The 17558-nt window shown below is 40.4% G+C and overlaps 1 protein-coding gene across 12 annotated transcripts in view; it reads right to left on the bottom strand.

Annotated features, from left to right (window-relative positions):
• Window positions 1–17558, bottom strand: part of NF1 (neurofibromin 1) — a 260201-nt gene that overhangs the window by 185132 nt on the left and 57511 nt on the right. For all 12 annotated transcript variants that reach the window (XM_055388560.2, XM_031010600.3, XM_055388563.2 and 9 more), the window contains exons 6-8: window positions 6860–6927; window positions 6555–6630; window positions 5680–5837 (exon numbers count right to left, since the gene is read on the bottom strand). In XM_055388560.2, the coding sequence (XP_055244535.1) occupies window positions 5680–5837; window positions 6555–6630; window positions 6860–6927 (302 nt within the window). The remainder of the gene's footprint in view (window positions 1–5679; window positions 5838–6554; window positions 6631–6859; window positions 6928–17558) is intronic.

Genomic DNA, 17558 nt, shown 5'->3' with positions numbered 1-17558 from the left:
CAATCTCCTTTGGCAACACCCTCACAGGCACACTCAGGATCAATACTTTGTATCCTTCAGTCCAATCAAGTTGACACTTAGTATTAACCATCACAAGTCCACCCCTTGTCAACTTGAACCCATACATATCTCCTGAGATCATACATAATCTTCAAATAAAGACAATAAGGTCATAATTATGCCTAACATAATACAATTATCCTTCGTACAACCAGAAACACACCTATCCCAACCCAAATACTAAAAGTTAACAATACTTAAAATGCTGATGTGAAGTCAATAAATCTTAAGTCATATGATAAAAGAAAAAGGAAATAAAATGAAGATATTTTCTTAGTACAGGTGTATACATGCACAAACATGTTTTTAACAAAAGGAGGAGGAAATACTCATGACAATTACAGTCCTTGTTTCTGCAGCTGGTCATGCAGTCGTAGCTGGTATTGATGACTACCTTCTTCTACTAGCCATTCTGTATTCCCTTTGCCTTCAGCAAGCACCTCAGCAGGTGGTGGTTTTTTTCCTGGTAGAGTGATCCAAACCTTCATTCCTGAAGGGTCTGGGTCATTTGTAGTCCTGCCTGGATGGGGCTGTTGTAGTTTCCCATTTACCTTAATCACAGGGCACGGCAATACATGGTAATACTAAAAGACGCCCTAATGGATCTCCATGCATACTCTTCTTTACCTCCGCTGTGGAGTAGTAGACTGATTTCATCTTGATAGTCAGGGTCAATCACCCCAGCCAACACTGTAACTCCCTTCTTAGCCTGTTGACTTAAAGGTAGGAGGAGCCCAAAGTGTGTCCAGGTGGCAATCTTAACTTCCAGTTTAATGGAATCGTTGTTGTGTCTCCTGGTGGCAGCATTCCTCCCTCTGGAACTAAGACCTCTAGGCCAGCAGAACATAATGTCTCAAGAACGGAAAGAAAAATTTTCTAGTGGATCACTAGGGGTGATGGTGAGTGATTCCTGGACCCGGGAAACCTGGCTATGGGAGAAACAGTACCATATATTGGAAGCTGATTCAGAGCATACACAGCCTTCTGGAAAACTTTGCTCCAGCCCTGCAAAGTACTGTCTTCTAGTTGGCATTGTAATTGTGACTTCAAAAGGCCATTTCACTGTTCTACCAATCCAGCTGCTTCAGGATGGTGGGGAACACGGTAAGACCAGTGTGGCCAGGCACATTGGCTCATGCCTGTAATCCTAGCACTTTGGGAGGCCGAGGGGGGCAGATACAAGGTCAAGAGATTGAGACCATCCTGGCCAACATGGTGAAACCCTATCACTACTAAAAATACAAAAATTAGCTGGGCGTGGTGGCGCACGCCTATAGTCCCAGGTACTCGGGAGGCTGAAGCAGGAGAATCGCTTGAACCTGGGAGGCAGAGGTTGCAGTGAGCCGAGATCGCGCCACTGCATTCCAGCCTGGCAACAGAGCAACACTCCATCTCAAAAAACAAACAAACAAAAACAGTGAATTCCATGAGCATGAGCCCACTGCCACACTTCTTTAGCTGTAAAGTGAGTGCCTTGGTCAGAGACAATGCTGTGTGGAATACCATGACGGTGGGTAAGGCCTTAGGTGAGCCCATGCATGGTAATCTTGGCAGAAGCATTGCATACAGGATAGGCAAACCCATATCAGGAGTAAGTGTCTATTCCAGTGAGGACAAATCTCTGCCCTTTCCGTGATGGAAGAGGTCCAATATAATCAACAAGGTAGCTGGCTGATCACCCCGAGGAATGATGTCATATCAAGGGCTCAGTGTTGGTCTCTGCTGCTGGCAAATTGGACACTCAGCAGTGGCCATAGCCAAGTCAGCCTTGGTGAGTGAAGTCTACGTTGCTAAGCCCATGCATAACTTCCATCCCTGCCACCATGGCCACTTTGTTCATGGGCCCATTGGGCGAGGAGAGGGGTAGCTGGGGAAAGAGGCTAAGTGGCATCCACAGAACAGGTCATCCTATCCACTTGATTATTAAAATCCTTCTCTGGTGAGGTCACCTGTTGGTGAGCACTCACATGAAATACAAACATCTTCACAGTTTTTAACCACTCAGAGAGGTCTATCCACATACCTCTTCCTCAAATCTCTTTGTCACCAATTTTCCAATCATGCTTCTTCCAAGTCCCTGACCATCCAGCCAAACCACTGACTCCAGCCCATGAATCAGTATATAATCGCACATCTGGCCATTTCTCCTTCCACGCAAGGTACACAACCACGTGCACTGCTCAAAGTTCTGCCCACTGGGGAGATTTCCCTTCACTGCTATCCTTCAGGGATGTCCTAGAAAGGGGCTGTAGTGCTGCAGCTGTCCACTTTCAGGTGGTGCCTGCATATTGTGCAGAACCATCTGTGAACCAGGCCCTAGTCTTCTCTTCCTCTGCCAACTGATCATAGGGAACTCCCTATGAGGCTATCAGTATAGGTGGGGAGAGAGAAGGTACGGTGGCATGAGTGGAGACCATGGGCATTTGAGCCACTTCCTCATGTAACTTACTTGTGCCTTCAGGACCTGCTTGAGCCCGATCGTGTATGTACCACTTTCACTTGATGATGGAATGCTGCTGTGCACGACCCACTTTATGGCTAGATGGGTCAGAACGCACCCAGTTCATAGATAGGCAGTTCAGGTCACAAAGTGACTTGAAGACCCACAGTTAAACATTCAGTTTCCACCAAAACCCAGTAACAGGTCAAGAGCTGTATCTCAAAAGGAGAGTAGTTATCTGCAGAAGATGGTAGGGCCTTGCTCCAAAATCCTAGAGGCCTCCGCTGTGATTTACCTATGGGGGCCTGCCAAAGGCTCTAAACAGCATCCTTATCTGCCACTGACACTTCAAGCACCATTGGATCTGTTGGGTCATATGGCCCAAGTGGCAGAGCAGCTTGCACAGCAGCCTGGACCTGTTGCAGAGCCTTCTCCTGTTCTAGACCCCACTCAAAACTGGCAGTTCTTTGGGTCACTGGATAAATGGGCCACAGTAACACACCTAAATGAGGAATGGTGCCTCCAAAATCCAAGTAGGCCCACTAGGCATTGTGCCTCTTTCTTTTTTGTAGGAGGGGCCAAATGCAGCAATATTCTTCACCTTAGAAAGAATATCTTGACAGGCCCCACACCCCTGAAGCCCTAGAAATTTTACTGAGGTAGAAGGTCCCTAAGTTTTAGTCGGATTTATTTCCCATCCTCTGGCACCCAAACGTCTCACCAATAAGTCCAGTGCGTTTGCTACTTCTTGCTCACAGAATCCAATCAGCATAATATCATTAATGTAATAGACCAGTGTCATATGTTGTGGAAGTGAAACATGACCAAGGTCTCTCCAAGTAAGATTTGTTTATATAAATTAGAAAACTCAAGCAGTTCTTTCCGAGTGTAGCGCACCTCCTCATGGGTCACACTCTCAGCCTCACCTCTAGGGACCTGCTAGGACTTTAGTCTGGTTATAGGTCTAGAAGCAAACAGGGGTGTTGGGGGTGGCTTCTGAGGAGAATCAACATTATCTTGCCTGGCAACTGCCTCAGGGGAGGCCATCCCTGTTGCCTCAGGCAGCGCAGGGTTTATCTCTTCAGACAAAAGTGGAAAGGCTGATGGCAGCATGGCTCAGGGAGGGGATGTTGCCACTACTGGGGATGGGGAAGCTGTTTCTTCTGGCAAAAAAGGTTCATCAGAGTTTACAAACTCAGAGTCCCCAGCTTCATCAGGGTCCTCCCACACATGCCCTTTCCAAGTTGCAGGGTCCCATTCTTTTCCAATCAATGCCCACACTTTAACAGTAGACACCTGGTTAGGCTGTACATGCACCTTTTGTTGCAGGTTAGCCACTTGCATGATAAGAGTTTGTGTTTGTTTTTTCACAATTTCAGCTCTTTTTCTACAGGAGATAAGGGTCTCACTCAGGTCAATCTTAGCAGATTTGAGGCTCAGTATCTGCTTCTGAAGACAGGAGACAGAATCCCTGAGTTCATCATTTTCTTTCACCACTTTGTCCACTGAATTTAGGAGCAACCAACCAGCTTCATTATGTTCCTTGGTTCTCCATATATGGTCAAAGGTATTATTATGTATAGGGTCACTAAACTCCTTGCCTCTCATTAGCGGTGAATCAGGAGTGTCAAATGCATTTATTTTGCAAACTCTCTAAACAGTTCACACCAACGACTATCAGTGTTCTCCACAATATTAGAAGTAGAGTCCTTAATATTTTAGGGTCTAATCATATTAAGCAGCAAACTCCAGAAACCCCCAAACTAAGAAACTCCATCCTTAATATTCCGTTCCTCTAGAACCACACCGCTTGTACCAAAATCTCTATTAGGGTTCTCTAGAGGGACAGAAGTAATAGAATATTTATATAAAGGGGATATTAACTATTAACTAGCATGATCACAAGGTCCCACAATAGGCCGTCTGCAGGCTAAGAGGCAAGAAGAGCCAGTCCAAGTTCCAAAACTAAAGAACTTGGAGTCTGATGTTCGAGGGCAGGAAGCATCCAACACAGGAGAAAGATGTAGGCTGGGAGGCTAGGCCCGTCTCTCTTTTCACATTTTTCTGCCTGCTTATACTCCAGCCATGCTGGCAGCTGATTAGATGGTGCACCACCCAGATTAAGGGTGGGTCTGCCTTTCCCAGCCCACTGACTCAAATGTTAATCTCCTTTGGCAACACCTTCACAGATACACCCAGGATCAACACTTTGTATCCTTCAATCCAATCAAGTTGACACTCAGTATTTATAATCAAACCTACTATTTTGAAGGGCTCCAAAACAATCTACCATGAAAAATGGTGTCCTCATAATGGAAAAGTTGAGATATACACCTAAGTGGAGTAACACACAATCACAGACTCTCAAGGATTACCTGGTTCATTTATTTACCCTTTAATGTATAAATTCCCTGTCCAATACTTCTACAAAGTAATAAATCATTCAGCTGATGCTGAACATCTCCATCTACAGGCAAACCATGAAGGAAACCATCTCATGTTCAGCCAGCTAAGAGTATTTCTCCAAAAGCAGCAAAAAATGGAAAAAAAAAAAAAATTTGCAAAACAAACTGCATATTGAAATTTCAGTAAAACCCTAGGATTAATACTCGGTTCTTTTTTTTTCAATCACCTAGGTGATTATTTAAAAAAATTTTAAGAGCCTCCTAGAATTACCAGTTGTCATGGTGCCAATTTCACTATAGATGGTATATGCGAGAGCCTTACCTTCCTGGCAAAATTCTTTGAAAACTGTTCTAAAATACTTAAAATGAGTTACTAGATAATTTCAGTAGCACTATATGGACACATACCCTAAGTACATGCAAATAACACACTATAAAAGTGATGAACTCAAGTAGGGCAATCCTTGTAGTGAATATTAGAGAAACTACGTTTAATAATAACAGAGGTATCGTTTAGTCTTCTCAGACAAAAGAATGAAACTAAGGGATTATTTTAAATCTTTGTTCATTGCCTGGTATTATTTTCCCTCTGCCAAATAAAATTATGTATGAGTATGTCTCTTCTAAGTCCATCAAACAAAGAAACCTAAAATGATAATTTAAATGGTTCCCTGAAATACTTTGCTTAAATAATAAGCCTAAAGTAATACACACCTAGAGTAAAATAAACTGCTTCACATCTAGATATAATGGAAATAATTTTGCCCTCCTTACCTTATTCATGTTGTTTTCATCAACCACATCTTTGGATATATCCTGGATTATTTCTGGACACAAGATAAGGAGAATGATTTGTAGTGGCCAAACTGCTGCTTTACGTTTGGTGCTTTCAGCAAAACCATCCACCAAGTCAAACAGCTTTTCTGCACATTCTGCATGAAAAATATATTAAATGACATTATTAGATAGGAACAAAATCCCTGGCATTAAAGTAAAAGCTGACACTATGTAAAAACCCAAGGGCAAAATTTTTAAAAGATAAACATGGAACTTCATTTAAGCAACTACACAAATGCATTCTGGTAAGTAGACAAGCAATGTAATACTGTCCATGTGTTAGAAGAGCTATCTTGATCTATCCTGGAAAAGCTCACATTTTAGAATGGATGATTGTGTATTCAGTCTCACTGTGAAGGGCCTTATGCAAAGTGTGATGTACCCAAGCAACAAAGACTGAACAGCTTCCCAAAAAGAATTACCAAAGTTCTCCAGGAGTCTGTATTCTCTGCCTTGCAGTTGTGTCTTACATTATAGGTGAGAATATTACTACTTTATACACATCTCCCTAAATACAAAATAAAGCTTCAGAGCACATGCTTCTCTACAACAAAGAGCCAAACACCCCATCCTATCACAGCTCTAAAGATCTGACCTTCATTTCAAACTACTTTGTTTGCTCCAAGGAAAGGAACAGGGTTGGGCGTAATTTAGAAATGTAAGAGAAAAACAGTATTTCCTCTTTGACACCAGTTGACAACAGAAGATGTAAAAGCACCTTTATAACAAAAATAACTTGGAAAACGATGATAGGTTTTTATGTCACAAGTAGGCATTTAAAAGACAAAAAAAAAAATCAATCGTATCCTTACCAGCCATATCAGTCTGTGGGATCTGGTACAGTTTTGTAAATTCATCTGGATAATTTTCTACCCAGTTCCAAAATGCCTATAAATAAAGAACCACATGTCTTTATATGAAAGCAGTGATCTTTTGTAATATAGTAAATAAAATGTCACAAACTTCTAACTTCCTTCATAATAATATTACAATGTATTCTTCCTGAAAATTAATGTGAAACCATCACTCAAGTCATAACTTTTTGATTCAGAATGCTAACAACAGCAAATTTTATCATCGAAAACAAACTTTGAATACCAGAGAGGTTGTAACTTACCTTTTCCAGGCTATTTATAACTGCTAACTGCGCAACCTTCTTTAGGGCTTTAAATTTAAATGCTGTTTCTGGAAAAAACACAATTTTTAAAAATTAACTCTAGAATAAGTTAACACAAATACAACTCAGAGCAAAATAACTTTCCATGTACGTATTACTTTTGCTCCAATATTATCTGTAAGCAATGAAAGGTAAAGACACCCAACATAAACCCAAAACTCGATAGTTGTCTGCTAGGAAAGAAAAATTCCATAAACAGCAAATATGCCTTGGACGTCCATGATTGTGAGCTTTTCCTTTTGTTTTTAATAACTTGCTTTTTCAAAAAAAAGTATAAAACACATACAGGATATTGGTTCTTCCTATCCATGAGCATGGAATTGTTTTCCATTTGTGTCCTCTCTTATTTCCTAGAGGAGTGGTTTGTAGTTCTCCTTGAAGAGGTCCTTCACATCCCTTGTAAGTTGGATTCCTAGGTATTTTATTCTCTTTGTAGCAGTTGTGACTGGGAATTCACTCATGATTTGGCTCTCTGTTTGTCTGTTATTGGTGTATAGGAATGCTTGTGATTTTTGCACATTGATTTTGTATCCTGAGACTTTGCTGAAGTTGCTTATCAGCTTGAGGAGATTTTGGGCTGAGACGATGGGGTTTTCTAAACATACAACCATGTCATCTGCAAACAGAGGCAATTTGACTTTCTCTTTTCCTAACCGAATACCCTTTTATTTCTTTCTCTTGCCTGATTGCCCTGGCCAGAACTTCCAATATTAGGTTGAATAGGAGTGGTGAGAGAGGGCATCCTTGTGCCAGTTTTCAAAGGGAATCCTTCCAGTTTTTGCCCATTCAGTATGATATTGGCTGTGGGTTTGTCATAAATAGCTCTTATTATTCTGAGATACGTTTGATCAATCCCTAGTTTATTCAGAGTCTTTGGCATGAAGGGCTGTTGAATTTCATCAAAGGCCTTTTCTGTATCTATTGAGATAATCATGTGGTTTTTGTCATTGGTTCTGTTTACATGATGGATTGCTTTCATTGATTTGCATATGTTGAAACCAGCCTTGCATCCCAGGGATGAAGCCAACTTGATCATGGTGGACAAGCTTTTTGATGTGCTTGTTGGATTCAGTTTGCCATTATTTTATTGAGGATTTTTGCATCGATGTTCATCAGGGATATTAGCCTAAAATTTTCTCTTGTTGTTGTGTCTCTGCCACGTTTTGGTATCACCATGATGCTGGCCTCATAAAACGAGTTAGGGAGGATTCACTCTTTTTCTATTGTTTGAAATAGTTTCAGAAGGAATGGTACCAGCTCCTCCTCCGGTTGAATCTGGCTGTGAATCCATCTGGTCCTGGACTTTTTTTGGTTGGTAGGCTATTAATTATTGCCTCAATTTCAGAACTTGTTATTGGTCTATTCAGGGATTCGACGTCTTCCTGGTTTAGTCTTGGGAGGGTGTATGTGTCCAGGAATTTATCCATTACTGCTAGATTTTCTAGTTTATTTGCATAGAGGTGTTTATAGTATTCTCTGATGGTAGTTTGTATTTCTGTGGGATCGGTGGCGATATCCCTTTTATCATTTTTTATTGCATCTATTTGATTCTCCTCTCTTTCTTCTTTATGAGTCTGGCTAGTGGTCTATTTATTTTGTTGATCTTTTCAAAAAACCAGCTCCTGGATTCATTGATTTTTTTTTTTTTTAAACAGAGTCTTGCTCTGTCGCCCAGGTTGGAGTGCAGTTGCATGATCCTGGCTCACTGCAAGCTCTGCCTCCCGGGTGCACGCCATTCTCCTGCCTCAGACTCCCGAGTAGCTGGGACTACAGGCGCCTGCCACCATGCCTGGCTAATTTTTTTGTATTTTTAGTAGAGATGGGGTTTCACTGAGGCCAACGTGGCGGATCACGAGGTCAGGAGACTCATTGATTTTTTGAAAGGTTTTTCGTGTCTCTATCTCCTTCAGTTCTGCTCTGATCTTAGTTATTTCTTGTCTTCTGCTAGCTTTTGAATGTGTTTCCTCTTGCTTCTCTAGTTCTTTTAATTGTGATGTTAGGGTGTCAATTTTAGATCTTTCCTGCTTTATCTTGTGGGCATTTAGTGCTATAAATTTCCCTCTACACACTGCTATAAATGTATCCCAGAGGTTTTGGTACGTTGTGTATTTTTCTCATTGGTTTCAAAGAACATCTTTATTTCTGCCTTCATTTTGTTATCTTCCCAGTAGTCATTCAGGAGCAGGTTGCTCAGTTTCCATGTAGTTGTGTGGTTTAGAGTGAGTTTCTTAATCCTGAGTTCTAGTTTGATTGCACTGTGGTCTGAGAGACTTTGTTATGATTTCCATTCTTTGGCATTTGCTGAGGAGTGTTGTATTCCAATTATGTGGTCAATTTTGGAATAAGTGCAATGTGGTGCTGAGAAGAATATATATTCTGTTGATTTGGGGTGGAGAGTTCTGTAGATCTCTATTAGGTCCACTTGGTGCAGGGCTGAGTTCAACTCCTGGATATCCTTGTTAACTTTCTGTCTCGTTGATCTGTCTAATGTTGACAGTGGGGTGTTGAAGTCTCCCATTATTATTGTGTGGGAGTCTAAGTGTCTTTGTAGGTCTCTAAGGACTTGCTTTATGAATCTGGGTGTTCCTGTATTGAGTGCATATATATTTAGGGTAGTTAGCTCTTCTTGTTGCACTGATCTCTTTACCATTATGTAATACCCTTCTTTGACTCTTTTGATCTTTTTTGTTGGTTTAAAGTCTGTTTTATCAGAGACTAGGATTGCAACCCTACTTTTTTTTGCTTTCCATTTGCTTGGTAAATCTTCCTCCAACCCTTTATTTTGAGCCTATGTGTAACTTTGCATGTGAGATGGGTCTCCTGAATACAGCACAGTGATGGGTCTTGACTCTTTATCCAATTTGCCAGTCTGTGTCTTTTAATTGGGGCATTTAGCCCGTTTACATTTAAGGTTAATAGTGTTATGTGTGAATTTGTTATTATGATGCTAGCTGGTTATTTAGCCCATTTACATTTAAGGTTAATATTGTTACATGTGAATTTGTCACTATGATGCTAGCTGGTTATTTTGCCCATTAGTTGATGCAGTTTCTTCATAGCATAGATGGTCTTTACAATTTGTTATGTTTTTGCAGTGGTTGGTACCGGTTGTTCCTTTCCATGCTTAGTGCTTCCTTCAGGAGCTCTTGTAAGGCAGGCCTGGTGGTGACAAAATCTCTCAGCATTTGCTTGTCTGTAAAGGATTTTATTTCTCCTTCGCTTATGAAGCTTAGTTTGCCTGGATATGAAATTCTGGGATGAAAATTCTTTTCTTTAAGAATGTTGAATATTGGCCCCCACTCTCTTCTGGCTTGTAGGGTTTCTGCCTAGAGATCTGCTGTCAGTCTGATGGGCTTCCCTTTGTGGGTAACCCGACCTTTCTCTCTGGCTGCCCTTAATATTTTTTCCTTCATTTCAACCTTGGTGAATCTGACGATTATATGTCTTGGGGTTGCTCTTCTCGAGGATTATCTTTGTAGTGTTCTCTGTATTTCCTGAATTTGAATGTTGGCCTGCCTTGCTAGGTTGGGGAAGTTCTCCTGCATAATATCCTGAAGAGTGTTTTCCAACTTTTTCCATCCTCCCCATCACTTTCAGGTACACTAACCAAATGTAGATTTGGTCTTTTCACACAGTGCCATATTTCTTGGAGGCTTTGTTCGTTTCTTTTCACTCTTTTTTCTCTAATCTTGTCTTCTCGCTTTATTTCATTGAGTTGATCTTCAATCTCTGATATCCTTTCTTCTGCTTGATTGATTTGGCTATTGATACTTATGTATGCTTCACGAAGTTCTCATGCTGTATTTTTCAGCTCCATCAGGTCATTTATGTCCTTCTCTAAGATGGTTATTCTAGTCAGCAATTCGTCTAACCTTTTTTCCAGGTTCTTAGCTTCCTTGCATTGGGTTAGAACATGCTCCTTTAGCTTGGAGGAGTTTGTTATTACCCATCTTCTGAAGCCTACTTCTGTCAATTCGTCAAACTCATTCTTTGTCCAGTTTTGTTCCTTTGCTGGTAAGGAGTTGTGATCCTTTGGAGGAGAAGAGGCGTGCTCGTTTTTTTTTCAGCCTTTTTGCACTGGTTTCTTCCCATTTTCGTGGATTTATCTACCTTTGGTCTTTGATGTTGGTGATATTGATACTATTCCTTTCTTAGTTTTCCTTCTAACAGGCAGAACCCTCTGCTGCAGGTCTGCTGGAGTTTGCTGGAGGTCCACTCCAGACCCTGTTTGCCAGAGTATCACCAGTGGAGGCTGCAGAACAACAAAGATTGCTGCCTGTTCCTACCTCTGGAACTGTTCCTACCTCTGCAGAACAACAAAGATTGTTGCCTGTTCCTACCTCTGGAAGCTTTGTCCCAGAAGGGCACCTGCCAGATGCCAGCCAGAGAGGACACAAACAAACGGAAAAACATTCCATGCTCATCGATAGGAAGAATCAATATCGTGAAAATGGCCATACTGCCCAAAGCAATTTATAGATTCAATGCTATCCCCATCAAACTACCACTGACTTTCTTCACAGAATTAGAAAAAACTACTTTAAATTTCATATGAAACCAGAAAAGAGCCCGCATAACCAAGACAATCCTAAGCAAAAAGAACAAAGCTGGAGGCATCACGCTACCTGACTTCAAACTATACAAGGCTACAGTAACCAAAACAGCATGGTACTGGTACCAAAACAGATACACAGACCAATGGAACAGAACAGAGGCCTCAGAAATAACACCACACATCTACAACCATCTGATCTTTGACAAACCTGACAAAAACAAGCAATGGGGAAAGGATTCCCTATTTAATAAATGGTACTGGCAAAACTGGCTAGCCATATGCAGAAAACTGAAACTGGACCCTTTCCTTACACCTTATACAATAATTAACTCAAGATAGATTAAAGACTTAAACGTAAGACCTAAAACCATAAAAACCCTAGAAAGAAACCTAGGCAATACCATTCAGGACATAGGCATGGGGAAAGACTTCATGACTAAAACACCAAAAGCAATGACAACAAATGCCAAAATTGACAAATGGGATCTAATTAAACTAAAGAGCTTCTGCATAGCAAAAGAAACTACCATCGGAGTGAACAGGCAACCTACAGAATGGGAGAAAATTTTTGCAATCTACCCATCTGACAAAGGGCTAATAACCAGAATCTACAAAGAACTTAAATTTACAAGAAAAACACAAACAACCCCATTAAAAAGTAGATGAAGGATATGAACAGACACTTCTCAAAAGAAGACAACAAACATATAAAGAAAAGCTCATTATCACTGGTCATTACAGAAATGCAAATCAAAACCACAATGAGATACCATCTCACGCCAGTAAGAATGGCGATCATTAAAAAGTCAGGAAACAAAAGATGCTGGAGAGAATGTGGAGAAATAGGAACACTTTTACACTGTTGATGGGAGTGCAAATTAGTTCAACCATTGTGGAAGACAGTGTGGCGATTCCTCAAGGATCTAGAACTAGAAATACCATTTGACCCAGCCATCCCATTACTGGGTATATACCCAAAGGATTACAAATCATTCTGCTATAAAGACACATGCACATGTATGTTTACTGCAGCATTGTTCACAACAGCAAAGACTTGGAACCAACCCAAATGCCCATCAATGATAGACTGGATAAAGAAAATGTGGCACATATACACCACAGTATACTATGCTGACATAGAAAAGGATAAGTTCCCGTCCTTTGCAGGGACATGGATGAAGCTGGAAACCATCATTCTCAGCAAACACAAGAACAGAAAACCAAACACCACATGTTCTCACTCATAAGTGGGAGATGAACAATAAGAACACATGTACACAGGGAGAGGACCATCACACATCGGTGCCTGTCAGGGGGTGGGGGGTGGGGGAAGGGATAGCATTAGGAAAAATACCTAAGGTAGATGATGGGTTGATGGGTGCAGCAAACCACCATGGCACATGGACACCTATGTAACAAACCTGCATGTTCTACACATGTACCCCAGAACTTAAAGTATAATAAAAAAATTTGGAAAACATATACAGGGCCAGGCCCAATGGCTCATGCCTATAATCTCAGCACTTTTGAAAGCAGGAGTGGGAAGATACCTTGAGCCCAGGATTTCAAGGCTACAGTGTACTATAATCATGTCACTGCATGCCAGCCTGAGCGACAGAGCAAGACTCTGTCCAAAAAAAAAAAAAAAAAAAAAGCAAAAGCACAGGTGCTTATGGGAAATTTTTAAAACCATCAATGATTCTATCATTCAGAGACAATCACAGTTAACATCTGGTGGTTTTACTTCTACCACTTTTCCTATGCATGTAGAAAACAAATATATTTAACATAACTGAGATCATATAGGCTACATCAAACCTGTTCTTTTCCATAGTATCCCTAATTATTTCTGTATCAGTAAAAACTCTTTTTTTTTTTTTTTTTTTTTTTTGAGATGGAGTTTTGCTCTGTCACTCAGGCTGGAGTGCAATGGCACAATGTTGGCTCACTGCAACCTCCGTCTCCCAGGTTCAAGTTATTCTCCTGCTTCAGCCTCCCCAGTAGCTGGGATTACAGGCGTGCGCCACTACACCCAGCTAATTTTTGTATTTTTAGTAGAGATGGGGTTTCACCATGTTCGTCAGGCTGGTCTCGAACTCCTGACCTCATGATCTGCCCACGTAGGCCTCCCAAAGTGCCGGGATTACAGGTGTGAGCCACTGTGCCTGGCCTATTTTTGATGGCTCTATATGCAATAGTAACTATTACACAAACTATTAAAACATACCATGTATTTTTAGTATGATACACTTAATTCTTTTGGAATCTTAATGCTTTCAGAGTATTACAGATGAACAAACTGTGTGTCTAAGGTTACAGATCTAATAAATGATTGAATTGGGCTTTAAAACCAAGGTCTTTTCAGTATGCTTTGATGTCCCTCATAATATTTAAGTCACTGTATTAAGTGACTGGTTATTTAATGTTTTTCAGTTTTAACACTGAAGTTATTTCTGTTATTTCACTATTATAAATAACATTAATAAATATTTTCATATCAACATCTTTTCCCACATCACTGCTTATTTAAGATAAGGAATCTCTAGAAGTGTCCAGTCAAAGAGATGAATATTTTTAGGGCCCTTGATAAAGATTACCAAGCTGCCTTTCACTAGGGTTGGGCCAAATGCTGCTATCACCAAGCAGCATACGAAAGTGCCTTCATCCTATCTTTGTCATCATAAAAGTATGTTCATTTTCTTTATTTTGCTAATTGGAGTGTTCAAAATAGTAGACTGCATTTTAACGCAAGTAACAGTAAACATTTCTCCATATAAATATATTGGGTATTTTAATTTCTTCTTCTATAAGTTTATTGTCCACATCTAGAAAAAGATTTATGTTTGGAAAAAATGACCTGTCTATAAACGATTTTACTGGCAATGGTCCTTGGCAAAGAATTTCTCCTGTTGACTTTTAATGAAGGGATAAAGGTTTTTATTACATCTATGTAAGTGTCTAACAGAGAGATGAGTCTTTTTCCTGGACTTGCAAATAAGTAACTCTCCAAATCAGTTTTTAAAAGTACCCCTTTGAATTCTCTTTGCTCTCACCCTCCACTGATTTCCAAATAATGACATTACTCTTCACAGTGCTCTTTAGCAAAAACTTTACCTTTATGACATCTTAAATGTGTTATATACCATAATCTATTCTCAAAGCCAAAGTATCTTTCAGTTCTACAAGTTTCTTGTTGGACATCCTACTGATACCTCAAACTCAGAAGATCTAAAACTGAATTTATCATTTTCCTGGTCAACCCCTCTCTTCTGCCATCAACCTTTCCTTCCCTTTTCTGCTCTAACCAGCTTATTCTGTAATATTTGGTGATATCTCTCTAACCTCATATATCTAAATTGACTATCAAATGCTATGTATTCCATTTCTTTTCTTTTTTTTTTTAGATGGAGTTTCGGTCTTGTTGCCCAAGCTGGAGTGCAATGTCGTGATCTCGGCTCACTACAACCTCCATCTCCCAGGCTCAAGCGATTCTGCTGTGCCTCGGCCACCCGAGTAGCTGGGATTACGGGCACGTGCCACCACACCCGGCTAATTTTTTGTATTTTTATTTTATTTATTTATTTAGAGACGGAGTATCACTCTGTTGCCCAGGCTGGAGCGCAGTGGCACAATCTCAGCTCACTGCAAGCTCTGCCTCTCGGGTTCACGCCATTGTCCTGCCTCAGCCTCCCAAGTAGCTGGGACTACAGGTGCCCACCACCACGACTGGCTAATTTTTTGTATTTTTAGTAGAGACAGTGTTTCACCGTGTTAGCCAGGATGGTCTCCTGACCTCGTGATCCACCTGCCTCAGCCTCCCAAAGTGCTGGGATTACAGGCGTGAGCCACCGCGCCCAGCCCATTTTTTGTATTTTTAATGGAGACAGAGTTTCCCCACGTTGGCCAGGCTGGTCTCGAACTCCTAACCTCAGTGATCTGCCCACCTTAGCCTAACAAAGTGCTGGGATTACAGGCGTGAGCCACCGTGCCCGGCCCATTTTTTGTATTTTTAGTAGAGATGGAGTTTCACCATGTTGGCCAGGCTGGTCTCGAACTCTTAACCTCAGTGATCCGCCCACCTTAGCCTAACAAAGTGCTGGGATCACAGGCGTGAGCCACTGCGCCCAGCCTCCACTTCTTTAAATACCTATCAAACTGGTCCCCATCCTTACCCTGCCCCAATCCATCATCTGGATCTCCACAACTCTCATTATTTTTCACTTATATTACTGCATAACCAAGTCCCAGAAGTTCAGGTAACCCTCTACCAAGCCATCCTGCAAATTTCAAGCAAAGGGGTATATCTAAAATAAAATACTGATTAAGGTATTCTCTACCTCAAAGCCTTTCTATCACTTCCCAGGGCCACTAAAATAAAGCTTCGTAACTCATAAGCACAACAGTGCAGCAGTCAAGTATCTAGGTTCTAGAGATGAGCAGATGTGAACTCAATCTTTACTGAACAATTACTAGCTCTGTGACTTTGAAAATTTACTGAGGCCTCAGTTTCCTCATCTACACAAGAGATGATAATATTAATACTAGTATTGCATCACAGGGTTATTGTAAGAATTGATGAGAAAAGGCATGCAAACTGCATAGCGCAAGGCCCGGTGCAGACTGAAAATATAACAAATGTTTCTCTCTCTCTCGATATATCTATCAAGATACAGATATATCTATAGATAGATCTGGATATACACATATAGATTGATATATCTATATACAGATAGGTATATCGAGAGAAAGAGAAAGAGAGAGAGAGAGAGAGAGAGAGAGAGACAGAGAGAGACAGAGAGACAGACAGAGACAGGATCTCACTCTGTTACCCAGGCTGGAACGCAGTGGTACAATCACAGCTTACTGCAACCTCAACCTCTTCCTGGGCTCAAGTGATCCTCCCACCTCAGCCTCCCAAGCAGCTGGGACTACAGGTGCGTGTCACCACACCCAGCTAATATTTTTTTTGTAGAGATGGGGGTCTCTCTATGTTGCCCTGGCTCAAGCAATCCTCCTGCCTCGGCTTCCCCAAAGTGTGGGGATTACATGTGTGAGCCACCAGGCCTGGCCATATTTTTATTAAAATGATCTGACCTATTCTTGTACCTTCACATCTTGCTCATCTCTCATCCCCTCAAACAAATATATACTTCCTCTCTCACTTTACACTCACCCTATTTGAGTTTATCATAGTTTTTTTCTGCAAATAACTTGATACTGACATCACTTGTCTCATAAACCATGCCATGAGCTCCTTAGGGACAGATTCCTTATTTTATTAATTTTTGTAATCCCAGCACTTAGCATGGCTTCTTATACATAGTTTCTCAACAAAGGCTTGTTGAGTTGTATTTAAAACACATTACTACCTTTACTACTCATTACTGAAAGGGTGCATTCCTTTTACCACTGTCACCAAGAGCCATATTTTGCTGGCCTATTTAATATCGGTTTTATACTTTATATATTTATCAGCATATACTCTAAATTTATGTTCATGAGGGAGCTGCATTCAATGGGAAAGTTACTTCAGTATAAAAGAAAGTCATTTATCCACACATTCAATTAGTTTCTCTTATTTGGACAGAAGAGCCATTTCAATTAATTATTATGGATTGAACATTTCTATTGTTTTAAACAGCTATTCACAGGCAACCTGGACTAGACTTGTTTCCAAAACATCACTGAATAGTTATGAAAAATCATAAAATCCCACTAATACTTCTTAACTTTAATTCATAGAGATCTCTAAATTTTACCATTCAGTTCCTCAACTGCTCAACACTTAATAATAGATATCAAAACCTTGCAAATCTCAACTATTAATTCAATGGTGGTTTATTATAATCTAAAATAATTGCTGTCCGCATGTTTGTATCTTGGCATAACAGCTAAAATCATCCCTATATTTTCCTTTATTAAAGTTACTGAATTAATTGTTGCTTGGCTTCACAATGGTAATGACCTAAAATCATAAATTATGAACAAGGGTAATATGAATAGAACACAGCTTTATATTATTCCTTTATATAGATATTGCCTTTTTACATCTCTGGTGAGATAGTTATTGAGTTTAAAGGAAAT

This window comes from Gorilla gorilla, chromosome 4 (genome assembly GCF_029281585.2).
Source record: "Gorilla gorilla gorilla isolate KB3781 chromosome 4, NHGRI_mGorGor1-v2.1_pri, whole genome shotgun sequence".
Taxonomy (NCBI): domain Eukaryota; kingdom Metazoa; phylum Chordata; class Mammalia; order Primates; family Hominidae; genus Gorilla; species Gorilla gorilla.
This window is presented reverse-complemented; position numbering and strand designations above follow the sequence as displayed.